At 37.3% G+C, this 27,245-nt stretch overlaps 2 protein-coding genes and 1 long non-coding RNA gene across 7 annotated transcripts in view; 1 reads left to right on the top strand and 2 right to left on the bottom strand.

Annotated features, from left to right (window-relative positions):
* TMF1 (TATA element modulatory factor 1) overlaps nt 1-837 on the bottom strand; it is a 31,983-nt gene extending 31,146 nt beyond the window's left edge. Inside the window, exon 1 of the mRNA XM_072785438.1 lies at nt 442-837. Coding sequence (XP_072641539.1) covers nt 442-583 — 142 coding nt within the window. The 5' untranslated portion in view covers nt 584-837. The remainder of the gene's footprint in view (nt 1-441) is intronic.
* On the top strand, nt 73-24,076 carry LOC140610012 (uncharacterized). 3 transcript variants are annotated; one of them, XR_012011797.1, is made up of 3 exons: nt 298-1,236; nt 3,156-3,342; nt 14,415-16,061. It is a non-coding gene; the product is annotated as an uncharacterized lncRNA (long non-coding RNA). The 3 variants fall into 3 exon arrangements; XR_012011796.1 differs by lacking the exon at nt 14,415-16,061 and adding an exon at nt 24,017-24,076 and having other exon boundaries at nt 299-1,236; XR_012011795.1 differs by lacking the exon at nt 14,415-16,061 and having other exon boundaries at nt 73-1,236; nt 3,156-9,201.
* UBA3 (ubiquitin like modifier activating enzyme 3) lies at nt 2,804-27,245 on the bottom strand. 3 transcript variants are annotated; one of them, XM_072785448.1, is made up of 19 exons: nt 27,142-27,166; nt 26,913-26,954; nt 26,255-26,342; nt 24,923-25,043; nt 23,472-23,552; nt 19,036-19,118; nt 15,978-16,058; nt 11,776-11,819; nt 11,396-11,460; nt 10,928-11,083; nt 9,662-9,764; nt 9,414-9,527; nt 5,364-5,417; nt 4,845-4,881; nt 4,675-4,756; nt 4,257-4,357; nt 4,065-4,128; nt 3,899-3,953; nt 2,804-3,580 (listed from the first exon to the last, which is right to left on the bottom strand). In XM_072785448.1, exons 4-19 carry the CDS (start codon nt 25,040-25,042, stop codon nt 3,492-3,494), a joined length of 1,329 nt encoding a protein of 442 aa, XP_072641549.1. In that variant the 5' UTR covers nt 25,043; nt 26,255-26,342; nt 26,913-26,954; nt 27,142-27,166; the 3' UTR covers nt 2,804-3,491. The 3 variants fall into 3 exon arrangements, with proteins under 3 accessions (XP_072641549.1, XP_072641547.1, XP_072641548.1); XM_072785446.1 differs by lacking the exon at nt 26,255-26,342 and having other exon boundaries at nt 27,142-27,245; XM_072785447.1 differs by lacking the exons at nt 26,255-26,342; nt 26,913-26,954 and having other exon boundaries at nt 27,142-27,226.

Genomic DNA, 27,245 nt, shown 5'->3' with positions numbered 1-27,245 from the left:
GGTCCGACCCGCACGGGGGGTACCTCCCCCCCCCCGCCCCGCCCGGCTGCGCGTCCTTTCCCGGCCGCGTCCTCCCCCTCTGGACAGGCGAACCCGAGGAGCTGTGTGGGCGCCGGGAAAGCCACGGAAAGGCACGTCCGGCTCCCCGCCAAGTGGTGGGGCCTGTTGCTCGCGTGCCGGGGCTTCACAGGCTGCCCCCGCCCCCCAGCTTCTGGAGGCTCGCGCCCCGAGCTACGTCGGCCGAGGGCGGGGAACAAGCCCGACAAATCAGCAGCGGGTTTTCCGCGGCCCCCGGGGCCCCGGGTTTCCCTCCGGAGCAGAGCGAACCGCGGGCGGGCTGGGGAGGCGGCACTTGCCCGCAGCTCCGCCAGCGGGGAGGGCCCCGGCCGGCCTGCCTGCCTCGGCGGAGGAGACCCCCGCCCCGCCCCGCCCCGCCCTCACCCGGCTCTCCGTAGGGGATGGTCTCGGCCCAGGCGCTCGGCTCCTCGTCCTGGATGTCCAGGACCCTGTCGATGGACTTCTGGGCCTGGGACAGGGCCTGCTTCGCGAAGCTGGAGAGCTGGGAGGCGTTGAACCAACTCATCTCCCGTCCTCAGCCGGCAGTGGCGGCGGCAGCACCGAGCGGGAAGGCCGAGGGCCAGGCCGACCGGCCTCAGGCCCGGGGAGGGGTGCGGCGGGACGGCCTCGCCCCCTCCTGCCCTCGGCGAGCCCTGTCAGCGGCTGGCCATGACCCCGGCCGTCTCCCCCGACCGGGCCCGGGAGGTTGCGCTCAGCCCTTCCCGCACAGCTGAGGGGGGAAGGCCCGGCCTGCGCATGCGCCGGCCTCGTCCACGTCCACAGCCACCAAATCCGGGAGCCCAGAGTTCCGTCAACGGACGGAAGAGCGGGCGGGACGTGACGTCACATCCGGGACCCGAGGATTGCCATTAGTTACGGAGAACGCGGAACTGCTGCTGGGGAGGCCGGTGCCAGGCGTAGCGCGCAAACATCCGGCCGCCGGGGCCGCGGTGGAGCCCTCCGGGAGGCTCCTTCCTAGAAACTGGCTCACGCACGGAGAGCTGACGCCTTGCCAGCAAGAGTTGCGAACGGAGGCAGTTTGGCCTCGCCTATTAGCGCTTTGTCTCAAATATTTAATCAGTCCGGTGTTAACGTGGCCTTCAGGAGGAACCCTGGGCTTGGGTTTGCCTCAAAATACCTGGCGTTGTATAAAAGGCCAGATCCAACCCGCCTGATGACGTAAGTAAAAAGGCGTCCTCCGCAGCGTGTGAAAAGTCGGAACTAGGGTACAGAATGGCACCTCTTGACGGTGCAGCGCCACTCTCGGCCTCAGTCGAAACTAACCTGAGGAGACTCCACTGTTCCCGCGTTCGTGTGTTCGTGCACACTATTTACAGTACAGCTTTTCCTGCACTCACTCTTCAAACACTTCGCCAGATGAGAAATATCAGGCTGGTGACCTTCCGAATCTGGTCAGTAGCTATGGAATCTGGACTCCACAGCATTGCACGCAAAATTCTGTCAACATTTAAAGCTGGATTCTGTACAAAAATCCAGACTTCCACGTGCTTTTGAACTATATGGATACGAACATGGCACAGATTGTTGAGGTCGTTGCCTCTTTGGGCAAATAATTTTCACCATTTGCCACAAACCCCACTAATCTTATTAAACCTCATTATACCTCCCTGCTGTGATAATTTACATTAACCTGCCTGCCTCCTACACTTCTGTATTTTACCTCAGTGTAAGCAACTATGCCATAAAGGAATTATTTTCCTATAAAACAAAATCAGGGGGATCCCTGGGTGGCTCAGCGGTTTGGCGCCTGCCTTTGGCCCAGGGCGCGATCCTGAAGTTCTGTGATGGAGTCCCGCGGCGGGCTCCGGGCATGGAGCCTGCTTCTCCCTCTGCCTGTGTCTCTGCCTCTCTTTCTCTGTCTATCATGAATAAATAAATAAAATCTTTAAATATTAAAAAAAATAAAATCAGATTTAAACTCTTAAGTTATAATCGTCCAATAATTTCACCTAACCAGTAAAAATTTTCATGTTGAAACTCTTTAAACTTAGTATTATACACAAGTAGATTACCCTTGAAGTATTAAGCTGTTTCTTAAGCTTAAATAAATAGACTGAGGAGGAGGCTGGGAGCAGACTGAGATCAACAGATCCCTGTTCCAAGATCCTAATACACAGTTTTGGGTAAATGATACAAGCTTTCTAAAACCTTTGACTTTCGGATGGAGAGGCTATCACCTCACACGGTGACTTTGAGAGTTATTAGAGCACCTGTATAAAGGAGGTGTAAATGTTAGTTGCTTCATGTTCAAAAATTCAAACTGAATCTGTAATTTTGTAAATAAAGCAATTATTTTTCCTCATATGACTTTATAATGAAACATAAGTTTGGAGCAAAAAAGAATAATAAATAAAAATTTAACCCAGTGACACGTAATCACAAGGTTTCTGAATAGAAAACTGCCACCCAAGTCAAAAACTAAACATGTTCCCACAGAGATACTAAAACTCAACTTTTCAAAACTTACACTTAATTTTAAGGCTTATTTTTTTACAGGGGAAAAAAGGCACTTTAAGAGACCTTAATATAAGAAGATTCTATTTCATTACATTATTATGGTAAAGCAAATTCAATCAGGAGGTATTTATTATGGCAAAAGTATTAATTCAGGTACCACAAAAGTTTTGTATTAGTAATCCTACTACACATTTAAAAATTATTCCTGTATTACTATGCAACTATACTTATCCTTAATATACTTAAAAAAAATTTTCACTGAGAAAAGTAGACAATATATGATTTTATTAATAAATAGTGTGAAAGCATCAGTGATAACTGAACATTAAATTCTTTTAAACATTCAAGTCTTGGCTTTAATATTGTGCATATTGGCCTCTATGGCACTACAAGTAAACATGAAAATAGTTCCCATTTTCATGCACAGGTATTCAGCTATAACACCATTTACAAATTATTATGGACAAGGTAACCTTTGCAATAATTAATATTCATTTGGACAACTACAACTAAATGAATATTAAATCAAGCAAGAAATAGGCTATGTTTAAATACGCTCTAGATGTCAGGGTGTAATACTCAATGTTATTTAAAACTTAATTTTCCTTTTTTCTTTAAAGGGACATCTTTGAAAACTGAGGAATGCATTCTTTGACCAAAGGAACAAAATTCAGACGCAAAAGAGTGCTCGCCTCCTCCTTTGAAAGAAGCAATATATTTGCTCATTATCTTTCTCTCCAGGCATCATTTCCCATACTGTTAATGAAAATGTTTACAAGTACCAACCCTAAAATTCTGTCTTCAAGGGTAAGTTATAAATTTTAAAAAGAGTGGTTCATTATATAAAAAAAGTCAAAAGTCCAGCAACACTAATGCTAAAAATGACATTAAATTTCTTAGCATCCACATAATATAATATTTCCGTGAGTCTTCTATTATGTGCAGATTTATTTTCCTTAAGAAGTAAAATGAAGCTTGAATAGTACAGTCTGTGGTGTGGTGACATCAGCAACTGCCAGTTCTTGCCCATCAACGAGTCCCAGTTCTAAAACAGAGAAAAGTATAATTAACCCAAGCAAAAAAATCTCAACAAAATGCACAATGCACACAAACTGCACAGTTTTATGTCTAGATAAACATCAAAATCCAGTTCTCCTTAATCAAGGTAATATTAAGTTTGATTTCTTAGAGATTTTTAAACATTCTGCTAAAAGAGCAATTCTGTTATTGTTTCTCAAGACATAATTACAATGCTATCACCATTTAAAGGCATTAAAACGAACCTAGAATAAGCATTTTTTACTTTTACCAAGAGGAAAAAAGAAAAGAAGAAATTGATTAGTAAAATACTCATTTAAAATACCTTTCAATGTCTTGGAGAGATTTGGCCTTGTTCGTTCTTCAATAGAGGTTACTGACTAGAAAACAAAATTATTTTAATGTAAAGCACATAAAATGAATTTAAACTTGTAATATAATTTTGTGGGAAAAAAACATCCAAAAAACAAAAAACAACCAACACTGATTACCTGTAAGTAAAGTGTTCTATTTTTTCCCTCTAATGTGGCTGTGATGGCTGGAGATTTCATCTGCCTAAATATAATTATGAGCAGGGAAACAAACAAAATTAAAGATCACTTTTTAAAAAAACAATTCTAGTTTTTAAAGCTTTAAAATCACAAAAGTATTTCTACAACAAAACAAATGTCCGAAACACTTACAGAGAAGCACTATTGGTTAAATAATCCAAAACCTCCTGCAGTTTAGCGGATGGAGAGAACTGAATATTTTGAGGAAGCTGGCTACAAGCTGGGCAGTTTTCCTGCATATATAAAACATAACAGATCACAGAGGCATATGAACCAATAATACTTTATAATGATCAAATGAAAATCAACTTGTTTTGTAATTATGCATATTTCCTATGAACAAATTTTTATGCTCTAAAATCTCCTAAATTATTTTTCTACATAGTATTTATTTCGGGCTATACTGCAAAAGATACACAGTGAGTAGGGTTCTAAAAGTTAGAAAATACTTAGGATGTGGGCAATTTCATTCATATCTCTAACCAGTAATTAGTATGTAAAAATCTAAGTGTAAATGATGGAAAAAAGTTTTCATTACTATAATACTAACCTTTCTCTCTGCTTCAAATGTGTATGTGTACAGTCCATCTACGTCATTGAAAACCAAGTAATTATTAAGTGGAATATATGCACTGCAATGAAAAATGGTTCATCTTTATATAATTGAGCCAAGCAAAAGATCAATTTACATACACCTTAAAAAATGAAATCCATTATTACCTTGTAGCTATTTTAAAAACCTCAGTGGCACACACAGCTGAAGAGGGGAAGAAAATAAAGGTGCTTCAACTTGATGCAATTCAGACATTTAAAATTTCAAGTTTTTCAAAGTTACAAATCGGAACAGATAAACTGATGATAAAGAATATACTTTAAAAAAAAAACTGAGAAAGTAACAAATTTTATATTTCTTTTGTATAACCCAAGTAACAGAGTTACATGCTTTCCTTCCTCTTCTTCAGATTAATGAGCAACCTGTTACATTGAAAAAAGGGAAAGGCATTAAAATGTCCCCTACTGCAGAGCATTTTTATCTATGACATAATGTAAGACCAAATATACACAGATCCAACAGCTTATTCTTTTTTGGACAGCTTAATTACAACACCCAAGAAGATATCAGATTCTTGGAATGCCAGTTTTCTGAAACCAAGTAGCTGCAGGAATGTTAATTTAGATAGTGAATCAAAAACCAAAGGAAAGGGAAACCAAAGTTAAGTGGTGGCCATTTTTCCTTACCTGCAATGACTGCATTTGTGGAAGCTACTGCAGGAATGATACGTTTTACTACTCCTGAAAAAATATATTGATTAAAATATGGTCATTTCTTTTAAAAAATAGGTACCTTAGACAATCTGATTTTTTTTTGTTTTTTTTTAGACAAAATGATTATTAAATATCATTTTCCACAACCTGATTTCTCAGGCTTTCAAGTCAGAAAACAGACTGAAATTTAACAATGAAATGATCTTCTTTCACATTCCCATCATTTTGATGTATTTTCAGAATCTTAAAGTACAGTAGCAAAGAAAACTCTTCACTAAGCTTCAAATAAAGATGAGACAATATAATAATAGCTAACAGTTAGAATGTTTATTATGTTCCAGGCACTGTATAAAGATTAAAAAAGATAGGACAGAATTTTCATTACATCCTTGTTAGTCTCATTACTCTGATTTTAAAAATAAGGAAAATGAAATTGAGACAAATTAATATCCACAGTTATATATCTAGTAAGTGACAGAAGTGGCATATGAATCTACATATGCCCCAAAGTGCATAATCTTAACTGAAACAATATGCTATACTCCGTGAGGTGTGAATAAAGTATAGAGTAAGAACTAACTGTTCCTCATATAATAGTTCTAGCCATTTGATTCCTCCAAATTTTCAACAATCAGAAAGCCTGCCCTTGTCTCCTCATTTCACTCTATAACATGGTCTACACAAAGTATTAATATACTTCTTTATTTCTACTTCACTTCTTCCATATTAGTATTCACAGAATAGGAATGATGACAGCCTGACCTTACACCATTTTTTTTTAAAGTAAAACATAAATATTCCTTAACTATATTTGAGTTGTTCATTTTAGAAAACAAAAACTTCAGAAAAAAGTAGCCATGTTATCTTGGGGTGTGAGGGAGCACTTAAAGATATGTCCCCAAGGCTTCAGGTATAGGCAGGTTTCAAAAACTTCAGAAAAAAGCCAAATAATCTAAGAAGACATGAAAAGAAGACAGTGATAAAGTTTGGAAAGCTATTTTAAAATGTTAATTCTGACCATATGATTACATATCATTTCAGAGAAGGGGAAATTAGGAGGAGCTTAACTTCATGATGGTTAAACTGGAAGTTCTGCAGTGAACCACATAGAGCAAGATATACTGAAAGGAAGAAGAGGTAGTATAAGAGACATTGCCCAATAAAAGCCAAAAATGATAAAGAGTCCCCTTGTCCCCTACCCTTAAAAAAACTGGACTTCACTTTCAATTTTGCTTCTCTACTCCTTGTCAAGGCTCTCAATCATCAGGTTCAAAAGTACAAACCAATACTTGCTAAAAAGTATGAAAAGATAAGTGAGACTACATATTGAAATGACTTTATACTTCCTGATCAGGACCAACTGAGATCATTTAATTCAGTTACTACCTGTGCACTATATGTCCAACAATGTTCTAGGTGTTGTGCAGAGTGCCAGTTAAAAAAAAAAAATTTGCTCTTAATAAGCTTTCCTTCTGCTAAGGGAGATAACAAGCAAGTAAATAACAAAATTTCAAATACTGAAGAGTACTATGAAGAAAGTAAAACAAGGTATATGATAGAGTTGGCAATGATGGAGGCAGTCCATCAGGGTAGATAATCAGGGAAGACCTCCTCTGGGAGATGGTAATTTGAGCTGAAATCTAAAACCATAAGAAAGACCCAGCCATGTAATGACTTGGGGAAACAGTATTTCTGTAAATAGTAAAGGCAAAGGCCCCAGGGCAACAATGTATGAGACTATGCCTATGAAATAATCTTTGCATAGAAAAATGAGGCTACCATTATTTCTGAGAAATTATAAAAACATCAATAGTGAATGGCTCAGAAGTCATTTTCAGTTGAATGATCAAATAAACTGGTTAACTTCACACCTGAGCGATAAGCAGCCAGCCTTAATGGGATCCAAGGAAGAACATTCCTGGCTTAAGAATCAGGAATATTAAAGCTCCAAGGCAGGAATGAGTTTGGTGTGTTCAAGAACACAGCAGGTCAGAATAGGAGGAATACAGAAAGCAACAAGGAGTGTGTAAGAACAGAATTTTTAAAAGACATCACCAGAACATCAGTAAATATGAGGAAATAATCACAGAAGAGAAACAGCACATTTTCAAAAAGAAGACAAAGTTTTATTTCTGGTGAAGTTAGTGATGAACTTGGGACAAAACTCTAGAAAGATGAATTGAGTACCTAGATTAGGAAGCAGTGATCATTAGATTAAGCATTATGATTGTTCACTGAGACAAGTCATGTTGGATTCTGGTATTGTAACTAGTAATTTGGCAACCCAGGGAAATGTGGAAGTAGTACATCTAGGCTTCAGGAGAGCAGTTGGAGAGGCACGTGGGTGGTTCAGTGGTTGAGCCTTTGACTCAGGTCGTGATCTGGGGGTTCTGGGATTGAGTCCCGCATCAGGCTCCCAATGGGAAGCCCACTTCTGCCTGTGTATATCTCTGCTTCTCTATGTGTCTCATGAATAAATAAACAAAGTCTTAAGAAAAAAAAAAAAGAGCAGTTGGAAAGGTCTTTTCTGACCTCCTTGTGAACAAGACAAAAAAAGAAGAAGTGCTCTAGAAGGCCTGGTAGGGAGAATGAGATAAACGGAAAAGGGTGACCAGAAGAAGTAGGATTCAAATGTCTGTTATCAGCCAGTTCAGTCTTATTAAAATTTTTAACTAATTATTTGGAAAAGAAATAAAAGGATATAAAGAAAGAAAACGGCAGGTTTAAAAATAAACTTGTAAAGACCTATACTTGAATATAAAAAAACAAAACTACCACCCTAAAAAACTGCCAAACATTTTATTGGGAAAATAGGGCTTAGCAACTGCATATTAAGAAAACTTCCAGATTTTAGTGGACAGTGACCTTAAAGAATCAGAAGTATAGCATCAACATAATCAACAAGCAAAAAATCCTGCTCTCCTCTAAGACTGCATCAATTATTAGAAGTCTATTGTAAAATCAATCCTAGCATGCTGAATTCTAGCTTAGATAAGAAAAATATGGATAACTGAAAAATAGTTAGAAAAATAAAAAAAGAAAATCAAACAGGATGGGAACTTAATGTCAGCCAAGATGTAAAAGGGTTAAAGGAACTAGAAAGGTTGATGACAGTGATTTGGAGGGAATGTGATTACTGTTCTGTATATGCTGGTTTTGTTTGTTTTTATTTTTAAGATTTTATTTATTCATTAGAGACACAGAGAGAGGGGCAAAGACACAGACAGAGGGAGAAGCAGGCTCCATGAAGGGAGCACGATGCAGGACTCGATCCCGGGACTCCAGGATCATGCCCTGAGCCAAAGGCAGACAGATGCTCAACTGCTGAGCCACCCAGGCATCCCCTGTTCTATATATATTAAAGGCTATTACTTAAAAGGGAATTTGATTTATTTATGGTGTACCCTGGGACAATTCTCAGACCAAACTGAAGATGGAGACTTCTGTTCAATATACAAAATAAACTGTCTTAACAGTCTTATCCAAATGTGAAATAGATCGCCTTAGGAGGTGACACCTTCCTCTTAGTGAAAGATAAAATGAGTGGTTCAACTTAGATGATTTAGGGCCTCTTCCAATTCTAGTAAGATTCAGTGACTTTTATTAAATTCCTTCTAGCTCGGGTTCCTGAGTGCCTCAGTAGTTAAGCGTCTGACTCTTGGTTTTGCTCAGATTATGATCTCAGGATTGTGAGACTGAGCCCCACATTGGGCTCAGCACAGAGTCTGCTTGAGACCCTTTCCCACTCTACTCCTTGCACATGCTTTCTCTCTCTCAAATAAATGAATAAATAAAATCTTAAAAAAAAAAATTCCTCCTAGCTAAGAAGTAATATGAATTCTGTCAAACTCTGTTTCCTCCAACCAAATTTAGAACACCTGGAAACTATCATTTCCTTACCTTGACTGAACCTCGAATGGCTAGTACTATCTGAAATCACTTATCCATTATTTCCTTCAGAGTTCCCAACCCCTGAAATGGGATTATCCCAAGGTTGTAATTCATGACAATTCACTAATTTACCTTGAGTGAGTCTATAGGTAACACCTCTAATATTATATTGTGATGCTCTCTCAAGAGACTTTTGGAAAATCCACTGAATATGATCAGGATCATCTCCATCTAATGGAACTCCTTCTGTTAGAAAAAACAAAGAGAATAGGACAGAAACATGTAAACTTAAATCAGCTTGTCTTTTAATACAATTATATAAATGAATAATATAAATATTCATCTCACATAATTCCAGATTATGAAATTCAGTTTATTACCTCCAAAAGGCTGCTCCTTAGGCCACTGCAGTATCCTTACATACTCAATACAGTGTTCTGGTAGCCTGGGCATAGATGCAATGGTGCACATGGGAAAATTAACCTAAAACCATAGTTTGCCTTTTTAGTGGATTTTACACAATGAATTATTTTAAAATGCAACTTCTAGTTAAGACTTTGTAAATGTAGGTAGTAGGTTATAATTCATTTTAGCTTTCCACTTATAAAAACAAAACATTTTATACCACTAATAATGTTTCTAAAATTAAAAAGAGCATCTGAGTCACTTGACTTACATTCATATAGGAATGTAGGTTTGCCCTATATTTAAGGTTATAATTCATTTTAGCTTTCCACTTATAAAAACAAAACATTTTATACCACTAATAATGTTTCTAAAATTAAAAAGAGCATCTGAGTCACTTGACTTACATTCATATAGGAATGTAGGTTTGCCCTATATTTACAGGGTATATAAATTTAAGCTTTGTTAGATCATGAGATGTTTGAATAAGTTCTCAAATATGAGCATTTTATTATGTTTATATGATGTTTATAGCTGAAGGTATAAAATCAAAGCAAAAGCAAATTCACAGAGTTAAATCAATTCCAAGTAAATACTAAAAGAAATATTTTTATTTATGAATCAATATTCTAACTATTCCTTAAACTGGGTATGTAGCTTAAAGGGCCCCATCTTTGGAAGGATCATTCTCATGCCTAGTATCTTTATCTCCCTGAAACGTTCACAGGCAAAAACCAAAGAAAACAGATTATAACTAAATCCCAACATATAACTTTTTAATTGCTCCCTTGATCCCGTCTCTCCAAATGAAAAAATTAATACAAATGAATTGAGAACAGAATATCAGTACCACAATCTTCAGTTCCTATCTTTCCATAAACAGAGCAGAATTTCATATTTTATCTTTCTTCTTAGAATGATTTTTAAAAAACTGTTTACCCTTCATTAAAAATCCTAAATATTGGGATGCCTGGGTGGCTCAGCGGTTTAGCGACTGCCTTCGGCTCAGGGTGTGATCCTGGAGACCCGGGTTCAAGTCTCGCATCGGGCTCCCTGCATGGAGCCTGCTTCTCCCTCTGCCTATGCCTCTGCCTCTCTCTCTCTGTGTCTTTCATGAATGAATAAATAAAGTTAAATAAAATAAAAAAATTTTTAAATCCTAAATGTTGACTAGACTTAATAATTAATCCTAACTCTGCCCCAAGAGACTATAAAATAAATACAGGTGCTTTTCTGATTACCTGTGGAGGATACAGTTCTAGTGTGCATTCAATACAGGCAGTCATTCCAGGCAGAATCACCCGGGCATTTCCTTTAAAGCCTTCTGTCCCCCCATCTATCAAAGGGACAATGGAGCTTGGATCTAATACACCATCTTCATAATTTAGAAGAGATATCTAGGAGAATTATTTAAAGGTAGGAGAGGGGAGTAAGAATTCAAAAAAAAAAAAAAAAAAGAACATGCTGTCAAGTAATTCCATAAATCAATCGCAATACTGAGTACTAGATTATCAAATCATGGGATTAGGATACTAGCAATTTATATTCTCACCTGAAAATTAATAACTGGCAATAAACAATGATAAACCTCTACTTAGTTGAAAATTAAACTCTGATTTGTCAAAAACATGACATGGTACTCTAATTTTTGGTATGTTAAGAGCATCAGCAAGAATTTCAAAGAAACATAACAACACTAAAATTTTTACCAGCATGCCATTTATCCATCTTCTGGCTATGATAGAGTCCAGTCCACACACAATTATATGAAATTCTACGGAAGAAAAAGCTAGTTTTTAAAAATGCCATTGCACAAAATAATTCACATTTTAGGAAACAAACAAAAAAACCCCACCTTTTATTATAACACACAGCTCCTCATGCTTGAGTAACCTTACTCAAGACAACATATAAAAATTCAGCTAATGATATAGCTAAGAATTAAAACAGTGGCATGCTCTGCTCAGTCAACCTTACTGAAAAGCAAACACCAAGAGCTGATAACAAATGAAGAAATACCCTTCAAATAGCTAGCAGCTAAAATATAGTAAGAATTTAGTGAGAAGTGAATTTAAAGTAGACAACTTACGTCGATAGAAAGTATCATTAAAATCCTGAATCTTGTTGAAATGTCTGCTTATAAGTAAAGGAATTTAGCTGCTAAGTTTTTAATTTATAAAGAGATTTAACAATGTCAGAAGGAACAAATTAAAAATGTACATAACAAGAAATGAAGTCATCAATGTTCAAAGCAGTGGAAATCAGGGAATGTGACAAAATGAATACAACCCTAATTTGTCACAAAACCTCTTTTTTAAATACTTCTTGCCTATTTAGAGTAGTTTCTCTCATCCCTGAACCCTGATATTATGTCTTTGTTATACTCTCTACTCTGCTTCAGTTTTTATATAAAACCATACATCCTGGGAAGCAGACTGTGTGTCCTCAAACATTAGCATCAAGCACAGAGGCAATAATGCATTTTAGTGAAGGAAACAAGCATATTACAGTTCCCATTTGGGAAGAGGACTGCAAGACTCAGAATACGAATTAACACTTTGAACACCTTAAATTTATACAAGGTTATATATCAAATATTTTCAATTAAAAATAAGAGTTACTGCTGCAAAGCTAATAAAAACAAAAAAAAAACACATGTTCCCAATAGCTTTTTCGGGTACAAATATGATTGGTTATTTTGGAGGTGAGGGGAGGTAGGAGTTCTTTTTTCCTCTCTGTTTTCCAAGTCTCTCTTTTTACTTTACCAAACCTAATCAGCAGTCTTTCCCTGCCTGAAGGCTGCAAAGAAAACTCCATTCAAAAATAGCTGTGAGTGTAAATCAATCACAGAACTTAATATTTTAACAGCACATGTGTACAAAAAAATTTTTAATTTTTCCAATGGAGCAATTTTCTGTTTAATTATATACTTCTCTAAAATTATAATAAATAGTCCATTATACATTTTTTAAAAACCAAAATGGAGAAAAGAGGGACAATATAAAATACTCTTGTCCTAGATTTTTTATTCTGGTCTACAAACAAAACTATAATAAATTCAATTCTCGCCCTCAACCATTCAGGCCTCTTTTCCTTTTTAAAGGAAAGCAAGAGGCATAAGCTGCAGCTAGAACAGGTAGATCAAGAGAACCAGAGCAAACAGGGGAATAGCAATAGGGGAACCCAGGAGCCATACCAAGAAATCCTATGTCCTAGATTTCTATAAAATACCCAAAGTCCACAGACCTAACTTTTAAAATATGCACATTCTTCTTTATCTTTCTTCCAATAGGCCTGTATTTGCCTTTTTAAACTTTTTATTTTGAAATAATATAGACCTACAGAAAGTTGCAAAGCTAGTAGAAAGTGGTTCCATGTGTATTTCATCCAGTCTCTCCCAATGGTTACATATCACAGGACTATAAAATCAAAATCACAAATACAACATTGATAAAATAAGTATGTATAGTTCCGTGATTTATTTTTTTTTTACGATTTTATTTATTTATTCATGAGAGACAGAGAGAAAGGAAGAGACATAGGCAGAGGGAGTAGTAGGCTCCCTGCAGGAACTCGATGCGGGACTCAATCCCCAGACCTGGGAACACACCGACTGAAGGGCAGATGCTCAATCCCCTGAGCCACCCAGGCGTCCCGTAGTTCTGTGATTTAAACACTTGTGTAGGGGCACCTGGATGGCTCAGCAGCTGAGCATTTGCCTTTGGCTCAGGTCACCATCCCAGGGTCCTGGGATCAAGTACCACATTGGGCTCCTCACAGGGAGCCCGCTTCTCCCTCTGCCTATGTCTCTGCCTCCTCTATGTCTCTCATGAATAAATAAAATCTTAAAATAAATAAATAAACACGTGTAGATTTTTGTAACCACCATAAAGTTACGCAACTTTCCATCACAGCAAAGCTCTTCCTCCTGCTACCCCTTTATTCACACCTCTCTGGCCCACAATGCCTAATCCCTGGCAATCATTAATTTGTTCTCTCTTTATAATTTCCTCATTTGAAGAATGTTACATAAATGGAAACATACAACATATGACCTTTTGAGACTATCATTTTTCATTAAGCATGTCTTTGATATCTCCCCAACTTGCTGCATGTTTAGTTAATTCCTTTTTATTGCTCAGCATTACTCCACAGTATGGCTGTACTACAGCTTAATAATTCACCTATTGACAGATGTTTGGGTTGTTCCCAGTTTTTGGTTAATGCAAATAAAGACACTATGAACATTCAAGAACAAGTTTTACACAGACCTAAGTATCTGTTTCTCTGGGGTAACCCCCAGGAATGAAATTACTGAATTGTATGGAAAAGTGTATATTCAGGTTTTTATAAAACAGCCTATTTTCCAGATGGCTATACACCATTTTGCATTTCCCACCAGCAATGTAGGAGTGATCTAGTTGTTCTGTAGCTTTACCAGCATTGGAGGTTACTATTACTTTAGCTGTTAGAAGTATGTAGTAATATTTCATTGTGGTTGTAATTTAGATTTCTCTTATAGCTAGTGACGATGAACACCTTCTCAGGTGCTTTTTGCTATCTTCTTTAGTGAAATGTCCTTTCACATTTTCAGTACATTTCCTAATTGCATTGTTTTTTCATTGCTGAATTTTGTGAATTCTTTATTTATTCTGGATGAATCCTCTGTCAGATACCTACTTCATAATTATACCCCATTCTAATCATTGTATCTCATTCTCTTAACAGGGCCCTTCACAAAACAAAGTTTTTAATTTTGATAGAGTTCAATTCATCAATTTTTTTCTTGTATGGATCACACTTTTTTGATGTAGTCTAAGGACTCTTCACCAAGCCATATATCACAAAGATTTTCTCCTACACTGTCATCTAAAGTTTTACTGTTTTACATTTTATATTAAACCTACAATGCATTTTAAGTTAATTTTTGCAATTTTGAGGTTTGAGTTGGGATTCATATTTTTGCCTCCAGTGGCTCCACCACAATTTGTTGAAGAAATTATCCTTTCTTCCATTGAACTGTTTTTGCCATTTCGTCAAACATCAATATTTGCCTGCAGCTATTTCTGGTTTCTTTGTTCTACTGATGTGTCTCTCTGCTAACACCACATGGTCCTGATATTGTAGCTATAGTAAGTCTTGAAATTATACAGCGATTCCTCCCACTTTATTCTTTATCAGATTTGTTTTAGATATTCCTTCACCTTTCCATAAATTTTAGGACAATTTTGTATCAACAAAAAGTTCTGCAGGGATTTTAATAGAAATTGTATTAAACTTGTATACAAATCTAGGGAGACATGACATCCTTACTATGTCAAATCGCCCAATTCTTGAACAGAGCATCTTTACATTTATTTAGACCTTCTTTGATTTCCTTCATCAGTACTTTGTAGTATTCAGCATACAGGTCTTATACTTATTTTATAGATTAACAGTTAAGTATTCCCCCGCCCTTTTTTTGAGTGATTGTAAATGGCACTCATTTTATTTTAAATTTCACTTTCGGGATCCCTGGGTGGCGCAGCGGTTTAGCGCCTGCCTTTGGCCTAGGGCGTGATCCTGGAGACCCGGGATCGAGTTCCACATCAGGCTCCCGGTGCATGGAGCCTGCTTCTCCCTCTGCCTGTGTCTCTGCCTCTCTCTCTCTCTCTATGTGACTATCATAAATAAAGAATAATTAAAAATTTTTAAAAAATAAAAAGTAAATTTCACTTTCCACATTTTCACTCCAAGTACACAAATACAATTGAATTTTCTATGTTTATTTTGAATCCTGTGGCATTTCCCAAATAGCAAATCTCACTTTCTGAATTTCTATAAAACACTGAAAGTTATCCAGATCTGAAGAACACTCCTTTTTTAAAACACATTTTTTTGAAAAATAAATTTACTCTGACACATTTTCCACTTGGTTAATATATGTTGACTGTCTATTCAGTCTGCAACTGTAAGGAGACACAGATTAACTACAGCCAGATAAGGAATTTACAGTCTAACAGAAGAGCTATGCAATCAAACTGAAAGTAAGGGCAATAATGCAAAATAACTGCACTGGCCGTAAATGCTTAATTTAAAAATTGGGCAAAAAAATATTTATATAACCTTAAAAAAAAAAAAAAGGACTGGAAGGAATATAAAGCAAAATGTCATCAGTAGAAACCTCAGTAATAAGCTTACTGCTGATTTTTTTTTTTTTTTTGCTTATCTGTATTTTCTATGTTAAATACTTCTTTTATAATAAAACACAAAGCTTTAGAAAGTTAAGTAACTTTTTTGTCAAAAGGATACGGAACTACATTGCAATTAGGAACTCTGTCATTTAGAAATTCTGCAGCAACTTCAGCCTTAGGTCTTCCAACATCTTTAGGCCTATGGGAAAAATTATATTTAAATTATCATTCATGATATAAATCTAGATGATCTATATAATTTACTTTCAAACATAAAAAATATCCACAGTGAGCTTATTTAGAGGATATTTAGAAGGAATACTTTTATCTAAATGTTGATGAGTAATTAGTAATTCAACATCAAATGTCAACATTTGCTGATGTTCTAAATTAAGTATTTACAAGTACTGACAAGTATTTCTTAAATGAAAATATAAATGGTGCTTCCCCCTCCCCCCAATGGAAAGCATAATGATGGCATGTTTCCTGGCCACTTCTCATTGTGGCATTTCCCAATGTAAAAAATTATCCCACACCCAAAGCCTTCCAAATCTACCCTGAACCCTAGAACCTCAAGGTGTTACCATGGAGGTTTTGGCTGAAATATACACACGATTCATTCTAGGGATATAAGAGCCTTCGTTTATCTCTTCTTCCCACATGTGCAGATTAAATAGTAAATTTTATGTCCCAAACAAAGCCATAAGCATGTTTCTGAAGAAAAAATAATCCTGAAGGCATTATCTAAAATTGCAAATGTTGCCAACATTCTAAAGAAACTAAAAACAGAAGGCCTCAAAAGATCACTCCTAGATAAGAACCACAGCTATAGACAGAAGAGGACACAAAGAATTCTCTCTTCTAATCTCAGTACAAATGGTATTTTCTTTCATAGTATTTCCTCATCCTCCTCACAGAAGTAAATCATTCCCTCACACATACATAGTGCTTCATTACTACTTTTTCACAACATATTTTTCATTAGATACAGAGATCTGTTATACCCCCTAGACTGAACACCTGGAATAAAGTGACCATATTCTTATCTCTTTGTATTCCTTCATATATAAGCATAGAATACTTTAAAAATAAATGAAAACATTTTTAAAAATCAATGTCCCTAATAAAAATTATTTTTACTTAAAATTGGAATTTTAAAGAAAAATCATTTAACAGGTCATTTTTCTTCTAGCCAATGAAGCAGTCTGCTTCTCTTGATTGAAAACTTCTGTTAAGAGTTTTATTCTTTGTCCTATAACTAGGCTCTAGTTATAAATCAAGGAACCTGATTTCAGTACTGCATTCAACTACACCGGACAGAGCTCTTTTGGTAAAGCGGATAAAGGAAACTTTCAAGATTCTTTAATGTTGTGAATTGTATGTGTTCCTACAGTAGATCCCAGATAAAAAATTCCTGGACGGTTTCTGTGGAAACTGCTAATTTGCCTTTCCAGAATTAGGGGATCAGATTGTTCCACCTAAAAACTACACTTTGAACAAAAAGGACTTTTACAAATATCATCTTTGCAAAACACCTTGGCCTAATTGCTTAATCTTGAAAACAAGTACCTACCCTAAGGGCTACTCTGAGATTATAGGAAATACAGATAAAGACTTTAGAAAGTATTTACTGCAACCTAAGCACTCAACAAATGTTAACTATCATTGTGATTTTCAATCATTATTTTAGCTACAAACTAAAGGGCATGCCCTATTATCAATAACCAACCAATTCAGGGATCCCTGGGTGGCACAGCGGTTTAGCGCCTGCCTTTGGCCCAGGGCGCGATCCTGGAGACCCGGGATCGAATCCCATGTCAGGCTCCCGGTGCATGGAGCTTGCTTCTCCCTCTGCCTATGTCTCTGCCTCTCTTTCTCTCTCTGTGTGACTATCATAAAAAAAAAAAAATTAAAAAAAAAAAAATAACCAACCAATTCAGTGTTATCTTTGTTAGAGCATTCATATACTAAAAATGTGTCAGGATCCACAGTTTTCTGTAGAGAAGGGTAATTTCAAAGGTTCAAAAAATAAATAAACAAAAAGATAAAGCCTAAACATTAAACAGAGTTTACATTGCAATTACAACACTTCCTTAACTTGACTTTGTTTAAACCATTCTTCAACCTCTTTAATATCTTCCAGAAAAAAAGGTTTCATGCCTATCCAAAAATTTAAATTTACTTCCTCTGTTAACCTAACCTTATACTGCATACCTACGAGCACTTTCTGCCAATAATCTAATCACTAGAAAGAAAAATAAAAAGTCCTTATCTCTCCATTCCTGTAATTCTTTGACATTTATATCCGAGCTAGTCAAATCTTTACACGCTACATACTAAAATTCACTAATGAACCTCTCCTCAGGTCTGCATACATGGCCTACTTCCAGTTTTTTTTTTTTTTTTTTTTTTTTTGGGACCTACTTCCAGTTTTTAAAGTCATTTCTAGCAATCCATTCCTAGATGCTTTCTGTATTTCATGTTTGTTTAAGGTAATTTTCCCTTTGGGGATGCCTGGGTACCTCATTGGTTAAGTGTCTGCCTTCAGCTCAGGGTGTGATTCTGGAGACCCAGGATCAAATCCTGCATCGGGCTCCCTGCATAGAGCCTGCTTCTCCTCTCTCTACCTGTCTCTCTCTCTCTCTCTCTCTCTCTGTCTCTTGTAAATAAATAAAATCCTTTTTAAAAAAGGTAATTATCCCTTTGTTCCATTTCAACCGCTCCTGGATTTTCTCTCCTTAATTGTTCATTTTCTTTATCTTCATAGAAGAAACTTCAAACTCTGTCACAACTTCATTCCCCCAGAGATACCATACAATTCTTGGCTCATAAGTCCCCACCAATGTATCTCACTAGTGCCTAATAGTCTAGCTACTATTCTCTTATGAAATTAACAGGAGGAAAAGAGCCCTGTTCTATGTCTTCAGAGCACAATCACCCCCAAATCACATAAACCATTTGGAAATCTCTTTAAAAAAAAATCACGAATTTGTTTATAAAACTAGTTTCACCAGGGTGTCCAAAATTTTCTTGCAAAATTTTACCTAAAAAGGGAGTGGTGATTATTTAAAAAATAAAATTAGTTAGCCCTCTCATAGTTTTTACAAATTATGAAACTACAGTGTACTCAAGTTCAAGTAATTATCAGAATTTTAAACTAAGATCTTAAAACTTACCTAAATAAAAACTGCCTATTTAGATTGGAAACATCTATAGTGTCCATGTCTATAACATGAATCTGTCTAAAACCAGACAAGGCCTGTGGGAATAAAAAAAAACAATTAAGCAGAAGTTTCCACACATTTGAAATGTTAAGACTTGTTTTCAAGGTAGTCCTAAACTTATAAATGCTCAATAATAAATTCCACATAATTGTATTCAATGGTTAAAAAGTCTTACAAGGTATATAAAATTCAAGGTTCTTGTAAAGGTCAAAAATCTGTAACTACTTAAATAGTCTATAACCAAAAGAAAACAACTCAAAATTTCTACAGTTTTATCATCCCGTAAACACATTTGTAAAGTTTGTTGCTTTGCTGCTGCCGCCAGATATTTTAATTTTACAAGTCTTACTAATTAACTGAATTTGCTATTCTTTTTCAGAATATTGTTAAAAAGCAATTCCTATAAGCTTTATCTTAGTTTAAGTAACATTAAGTATATCACAATTCAGAAATAACTATTAGATGGTGTATATTATCAACACACATATGTACATAGCACATGTAAAAGGAATATACTAAAAGTATTGAGTCAATAACAAGCAGTCAAAAAAGCTAGGAAAAAGCAACAAACTTGCTTCTGAGCAGTACAACCACTCTTCAAATTTACCAGCAGAAGCAAAAGATTGGAAAAAAACAAGTCTCAATAATTAATCATGCTTTTCTGGTCTTGGTCAGTTAAATAGTCAAATTAAATTAGTTGTCAATAATTTCCCTACTTTTCGGCCCCTCCTTATAGCAACAGAACCTTGAGTTGTCCATACTTGCTTTCTCATAGTCCTGTCTCGCACTAAATAAGCTTTCCCTCCCACCACTCCATGGAAAACTGCACTCGTCAAGGTCACCAGAGATTTGTATGTTACTACTTCCAATGACAATTTTCGGTCTCTCTGATCGTACCTCCCTGAAGCATCTGGCAGAAAATGGATCAATTCCTCCTCTTTAAAATACATTCTTCAGGGATCCCTGGGTGGCTCAGCGGTTTAGCGCCTGCCTTTGGCCCAGGGCGTGATCTTGGAGTCCTGGCATCGAGTCCCACATATGGCTCCCTGCATGGAGCCTGCTTCTCCCTCTGCCTGTGTCTCTGCTTCTCTCTCTGTGTGTCTCTCATGAATAAATAAAATCTTTAAAAAAATAAATAAATACATTCTTCACTTGGTCACTACACTCATGAGAAATCTAAATATTAAAAACTGGCCTTAGGAGTTAGGAGTTTTCCTCCTACTTTACTGTAGGAGTTTTCCTCCTACTTGCCAGAATTTGGAGTGCCTTTGTGCTCAGTTCTGGTTAGTGCGTGTGACCTCAAGTAAGATAGTGACATCTAACAGGTATCTCAAACTTCAGTTTCCAAAACCAAACTCAACCATCCGTGCTCACCACCACTAAATCTCTTCTTTTCCCAGTGTCTCCCACTTCGATGAATGCTAACCCCATCATTCCAGTTGCTCAGGGGAAAAACGTTGTTGGGTCATCCTTGGCTCCTCTCTTTCTCTCATGCCCAACAACTAATCCACTAGCAAATCCTGTTGACTCCAACCTCAAAACCTATCCCTCATCTGACTGCCTCTCACCACCTTCAATGCCACCATCTTGCTTCAAGTCATTGCCACCTCTTGGCCCAGGTGACTGCAACAACCTTCTGACCAGCCTCTCTGCTTCCTGCTCTCTTCTTGAGTCTTTTCTCTGTACATCAGGCACAGTGAACCAGGTTAAATGTCAGATCAAATCAACTCACATGCTTAAATCTCTCCAATGACTTCCTGACTCGGAGTAAAAGGTAAAGTCCTTACAGTAGCCTCTAAAGCCCTTTGCAATATTCACTGAGTCCTTCCATCTCCTATCACCTCTCGATATCCTGTGGGAAACTGATCCACTTCTGTTTTAGCTATAAAAATGACCTCCTTGCTGTCCTAGAACAGAAAAGTCATGCTCCCACTTCACATATTTTGCACCTGATGTACCCTCTGCCTAGAATATTCTTACTCACCTCTCTGCTCAAATAGCATCTTTTTTCCCACCAGGCTATGTATCTTCCATTCTTCCTTTCCCCATAGCATTTATTACTGTCTGACATACCATGTATTTTACTTGTCCTTTTCCTTTTGTAAGCCCCACAAACAGAAACACCTGTCAGTATATTTCAATGCTGTGTCTTTAGCTTTCAAAATGGTGCCTGGTATATAGGGAGAAGAGGTTTTATAACTATTTGCTCAGTCAATATTAATGTCATATTCTTTTTTTAGAATAAACTTTGGTGGCGCTTGGGTGGCTCAGTCAGTCAAGCATCTGCCTTCAGCTCAGGTCATGATCCTGGAGTCCCAGGATAGAGTGCCATGTCAGGCTTCATGCTCATGGGGTAGTCTGCTTGTCCCTCTCCCTCTGCCCCTCTGCTGTGTTTCAATCTCTCTCTCTCTCTCTCTCTCTAAAATAAAAAAAAATAGGGCAGCCCTGGTGGTGCAGCGGTTTAGTGCTGCCTGCAGCCCAGGGTGTGATCCTGGGGACCCTGGATCGAGTCCCACATCAGGCTCTCTGCATGGAGCCTGCTTCTTCCTCTGCCTGTGTCTCTGCCTCTCTCTCTGTGTCTCTATGAATAAATAAATAAAATCTTAAAAAAATAATAATAATAAAATAAAATAAAATAAAATAAATAAAATAAAATAAAATAAAATAATAAAAAATCTTAAAAAAAAATGAGCCTTTGGAGGACTTATAGTAAATTTTAAAAACCATGTATGTCTCTTATGTATTTATGTCTGAAATAAATTAACAAGTGGTAATAGAAAAGCTTTAGTTTTCTTTTAAGACATTACAATGCAATAAATAACAAAGCCATTCCTAAAGTTGCATGATGACTATTTCTCAGATCTAATCTCCAATTAATTTACATTTAAAATTACTATAAATCACATTTGCAGGTAACAGCTTCATAACAGAAAAGGTTAAGCATTAGGGGATTTTTACATAGAATGCCTACCAAAATCACTACCCATCCTCTATAAATCTTTCCCTTCTAGAACTCTTTGATACTATGTTTTTATGTTTGACAAAGTACTGTCATTCTGGCACCCCATCACATAGTATATCATACATAATGCTATTTATTTTGTGTAATACTTGTCTCTCCAATGAAATTTCAAATTCATTAAGGACATAGACCAAGATGTCCTATAATCCCTTCAGAACTGAACACATCAGTAAGTACCAAGAAGCACATTAAGTTTCTGCAATTTCACTAGGAGTGACATTAGTGTTTTCTAAGCAAAATGAATGTAGCTGTTTACATTCGAAATATAGCCCCTAGGTCAACTTTTTAGGTTCCTCATCTAAGTATGTGACCTGATTCATTGCCTAAGGTTTGCTCTAGGATTTCCAACTTTCTACATACCAATGAGAAGGCTGACATACTAACACCTTTAAAACAATTCCTCTCCTATCCATTTCATATTAAATAAACCCATAAACCCTTATAAAAAGCTATTTGTAGGGACGCCTGGGTACCTCAGCTGTTGAGCGTGCCTTTGGCTTAGGGTGTGATCCCAGAGTCAGGGATCAAGTCCCACATTGGTCTCCCTGCAGGGAGCCTGCTTCTCCCTCTGCCTGTGTCTCTGCCTCTCTCTCCCTGTGTCTCTCATGAATAAATAAAATCTTAAAAAAAAAAAAAAAGCTATTTGTGGTTATGAGAAGTCAGTGAAACTATTAAGTCACATATTGATTTCAAACCAGTAAACAGAAACAGCTTCTCTAAAGAGTACCCCCTCTTAAGATGATATTTAGCTAAAAAAAAAAAGACCCCCCAAAAAAGAAAAGTTTAGCTATCCCAAATTTTATGTTTCATTAAGTCATGTAATGACCTAATGGTTCAGTAAAAAAGAACACTTGACTAAGAATTAATGACCTGGATTAGGTTCCAGGCACATGACTATACAGAAAACTTTAGGCAATCATTTAACATCTCTAAACCTCAGTATCTCCCTCTATATAAAATGAGACAATACCCTATCCACTTCTTCTGTTTGAGAAACAGAAGAAATAATTCTTTGAAATGACATGTTAAAATATGAATGACCAGTTTTGTTATTTATGTCACTGAAATTAATGACTGCTGTGCAAGAGGAAGCACAAAAAAGATCAGAAGAAAACAGAAGAATTTTCTATCAATGACTTTATAGTTGAGGACTTTAGAGTATAAAAAGTTCCACAGTTATATGATTATTTTAATTACTATCTTGAATTTGACCTGCTAGATTTATCAAACAATGGCTCACAGGAAAAAAGGTTAACAATCATCACAAAGAAATTTCCTAGTAATAGAAAAGAAAAAGAAAAAGGTTTAATTATCACAAGGAGGAAAAACAATACATTGTATACACACACACACACATATATATTACCAGATTTTTCAGGAGCTCACATCCTAAGCCGCCAGCTCCAATGACTAGAACTTTACATGTATCTAACAAAAATTGGAGAGACTGTAAAGAATGAAAAGGCATATTAAAATCTGCTTGATAATAACTATAAGTACTACCAATAAAGGCGTAGGCCATAAAACAGTTTCTGATGTTTCCATGAAAAATGCAATTGAGGATAAAGAGCAGACTTTGTATTTAATATATTATTTTAAATTTATAAACAAGGTAGAACCAGGAATTCTGTAATCTAATGATTTCAGAGGGTTCCAATTTTAAGGTTTTTAAATTGACTTTTTATGAAATTAAAAGGTTATTTCTAACAAGAAAAACTACATACCTAGTTAATTAAGATTTATCTTTTTTCTAAACTTGGAAAGTAAGTTTTGGAAAGCATCAAATTTATTTACTTCGATTTTCTAAAAAGAGAAAACTGTAAAATCCTTAAGAACAGAGGCTCAAGCATTGCACAAGGTGTTTAAAAGTCTTAAAAATGTAAGAATAATAATTGTTGCTTTTCAACACAGTGAATGAAATTTACAAAACAAAAGAGGATAGGAAGAAAAAAACCCAGGTAAGTCTCTTAGAAAATTGTACATCAGTAGAAATATAATTTAAAACAATAATTTAACAGCAGTATCTTAAAGTATCAGGACAAAAAAAAAAAGAATTCAGAAGCACAAAAAAAATATGGTGAAAAAAAAATATGGTGGCGTATCCAAAGAAACACAAATACTTTCGATTCTGTCCAAGATTAAACGAGAGAAAAGTTATACTGAATGAATGAAAGAATGAAACCCAAAGTCTGTACCTTAATTTTAGGAGTAGCATAATACCGCTATTTCAAAACACTATCTTTATAAACACAAAAGACATAAAAATTTACTATAAAGAATGTATTTTCTACCTTGCAGTAAAAACCAAGTTGCATCTAATTGAACATTTGCCTTATGTCAAACACTACCAGTCCAAAATTCTATTCCTCTATTATATAGCAGTTACATAATTTTTAACATGCAATTAATTATTTTCAATTCTAGGAAAATATGCTCATTTCAACTAAATTTCAAAATTTAAGCAAGCACATCTATATTTCTATCAAATTTAATTTCTCATAGTAGGGCTAAAAAGGGGAATGTATCTCAAGTCATTTTAAACTGTAATTTTGTGAAGTATAACTTAGAATCTTAAATGAGATTATGAAGTTATTTTACTGTTGAGAATTTTCAACATACTATATGAGAAATGTGAAAATAAGGACTCAAATATCTGTCATTCAAATAAAATCAGTTGCAAATATTCAATTTAGTATTTCAAAGTAACTTAGACAATTGTTACTAGTTTTATTAAAGAGCAAACTAAAAAGAAAGCATTTTATTATTTTTGAAACATAAAACTATTAGAGGAGTTATTTAAAAATAAATGTTTCTCACTTCAGTGCTCGGTTCGAAATCAGGGTGTGTGAAGGGTCCAGATCGCTCGAGGAACTTCTTTACATGGTTCCAGCGACCTTCCCAGTCTCCAGTGTCCCCACACCCACCATCAACAGCCATTCTGCACAGAACACAGTAAATTCAGCTGCAAAGATCAGTAGGAAAAAGCCACACCTACAACTATTATGGTTTCCCCAAATGAAAAAGTAACCACACCAGACCTGCTCAAATAAAAAGGGAAATATCAATGTGGTTATCCTTATGCTTTTAACTTTTCTCTTGGTTATTATTTAATTTATTTAAAGTTAAGAACTGCACGTGTTTGATGAAATAAATCAGTCTACATGTTTCTGGGATCCTAAAGCACCCCAAGATCAAACTTGGGATATAATTGGTCAATTGGTGAGAAATGGGCTTTTCTACATTTGTAATTTATAAAAGATCACCGTAAACTTCCTCAGTTTGTTCCATCAATACACTTAGATCAGGAAAAGAAAAGAAAAAAAAAAAAAAAAAAAAAAACCTCCACTTTCAGAATTGTGATGCTTCAAATCTAACTCATGTGTCCTTTCCAAGTTTGAAAGATGTGACTTATTTTTGATGAGAGAGCCTTTATCCATTTTTCCCTGAAAAAATGGTCCCATTTTTCAAAAAAGAATGTATTAACACTATGAGGTACTGTTTCCACTCAACACAAAAAAAGTCTGGGGTTACAATTAGTCTACAGATAGGGATTACCATCTAAAAACTTTTTAGAATAAGGAGGGACTCTTCTAACAAAGTACAAAAATGTATTTTCTAACAAATTGTATTTTCTACTCTAGGCAAGATTTATGTTTGGTTGTAATTATCTTTAATTTTCAAATTTCCTGTAATCCCAGTTTCTACCTCTAAATGTTATCTGTAATATCCAATTCTTACAGAAGGGACAAATAAGTACACTGCCTAACAATAAAGACCATAGCATTTCATGTCAGGCTGGGTCCGGCTCCACAACATTGTGACCTTGACCAGACTTCCTAACAGCTATAAACCTTATTTATAGGTTGTTGGTAGCTACTTGGTAAGGTCAGGACAAGGATAAAGAGATAATCCACATTGAGGCCGTAGTATAATACCGGGCATATAGTCTGCATTCGAACCTTTACTGTCATTTTAAGCAAAAGTGGGAAGGAAATGAAAGGTGGGAAGGAATGTGAAGTTAAGCTCGTCATTCCAATCCTTTTGCAACTGAAATCAAACTTTTTGAGGAAGCTACGTAAAGACTTTAAAGCACTGCTACTGGGAACTGGCACAGAAATTAGTAACTCACCACACCCACTGCAAGAGTACCTGCTTCCCCTCCCATGTAGGGAGACGAAAAATTATGTGGCGTGGGCCAGGTTGGAAAACACTGTCTCACCAGCACAAAACTGAGCATCTGATTAAAAAAAAAAAAAAAAAATAGGGTGTGTAATAAATGGAGAAAATAAGCTCTTTGGAGTCAACATTCTTAAGGTAAGAGCCAATTATTTTGCAAGAAAATGATTGAAGTGCTTAGTACAATACCTCACACATAAAGTTCTCATAAAAAGTTTGCAATTAATACTACTGTCTCAGTGTTTACGAAAGGCCAAAAAAAACGTCCTAGTGTCCGTTGCACGTGTTTTAAGACCGCCTTTTCACAAGGTCACGGCTATGGCAATTTGGGGTGGAGGAGGGGGTGGGGCGCAAGGGTCCTTCCGCAAGCCTCTGGGTCAAGGAGCACCCGGCCGGCCGGTGCAGGGCCTGCTGCGGTGGACCCCGGCCCGGCGCCCGCCCGAGAGGGACGAGGAGCGGCCCGCCGGGCCCCTGGGGCTCCGGGATGGGGGTCAGGGGATGAGGCCGCGCGGCCTGCGCTCCGGGTGCCCCCCTCCCAGCCCCCCGGGCCCGCTGCGGCTGGTCCCCTAGGCCTGGGGTGGGGGGAGGCGGGGGTCCCCGGAGAGGGCCCCGGCCTCCCGGCAGCACTAACTTCTCAGCCAGCAGCTCCTCTATTCTCCTTCTTTTCTTCTCCCTAAAAGAAAGAGAGAATAAAAGAAGGGTCAGCATCACGCTACACATTGGGCGCCGCGAGGGGATGGGGGGCGAGGGGACGGGGCGGGGGGTGGGGGGGGACCCCGGGTGGCGGCGGCGACCGCCCAGCGCCGCGCTCTCTCACAGCCCAGCCCGGCCCCGCACGCCTGCAGAGCCCGAGTACTTACGGCTCCTCGCCATCCGCCATATTGTTCTCCGCCTCTTCCCAGGTGCCTCCACGGCGGGCGGGGCGGAGGGGCGGGGCCGGCTGGGAGAGCCGGAAAGGGGCGGG

Source organism: Canis lupus, chromosome 19 (genome assembly GCF_048164855.1).
Source record: "Canis lupus baileyi chromosome 19, mCanLup2.hap1, whole genome shotgun sequence".
NCBI lineage: Eukaryota > Metazoa > Chordata > Mammalia > Carnivora > Canidae > Canis > Canis lupus.
The sequence above is the reverse complement of the archived record's forward strand: the minus strand, read 5'-3'. Positions and strand labels throughout refer to the sequence as shown.

What these genes read in the sequence shown, in the direction of transcription:
- UBA3 (XM_072785446.1), bottom strand. Translation starts at nt 27,161, where the DNA reads ATGGCGGATGGCGAGGAGCC. An exon ending in GAGGAGCTGCTGGCTGAGAA is followed by an intron (nt 25,044 to 26,912) that starts GTTAGTGCTGCC and finishes TGTTCTGTGCAG; the next exon opens with AATGGCTGTTGATGGTGGGT. An exon ending in GATGGATAAATGGCATGCTG is followed by an intron (nt 11,084 to 11,395) that starts GTAAAAATTTTA and finishes TAATTCTCCTAG; the next exon opens with ATATCTCTTCTAAATTATGA.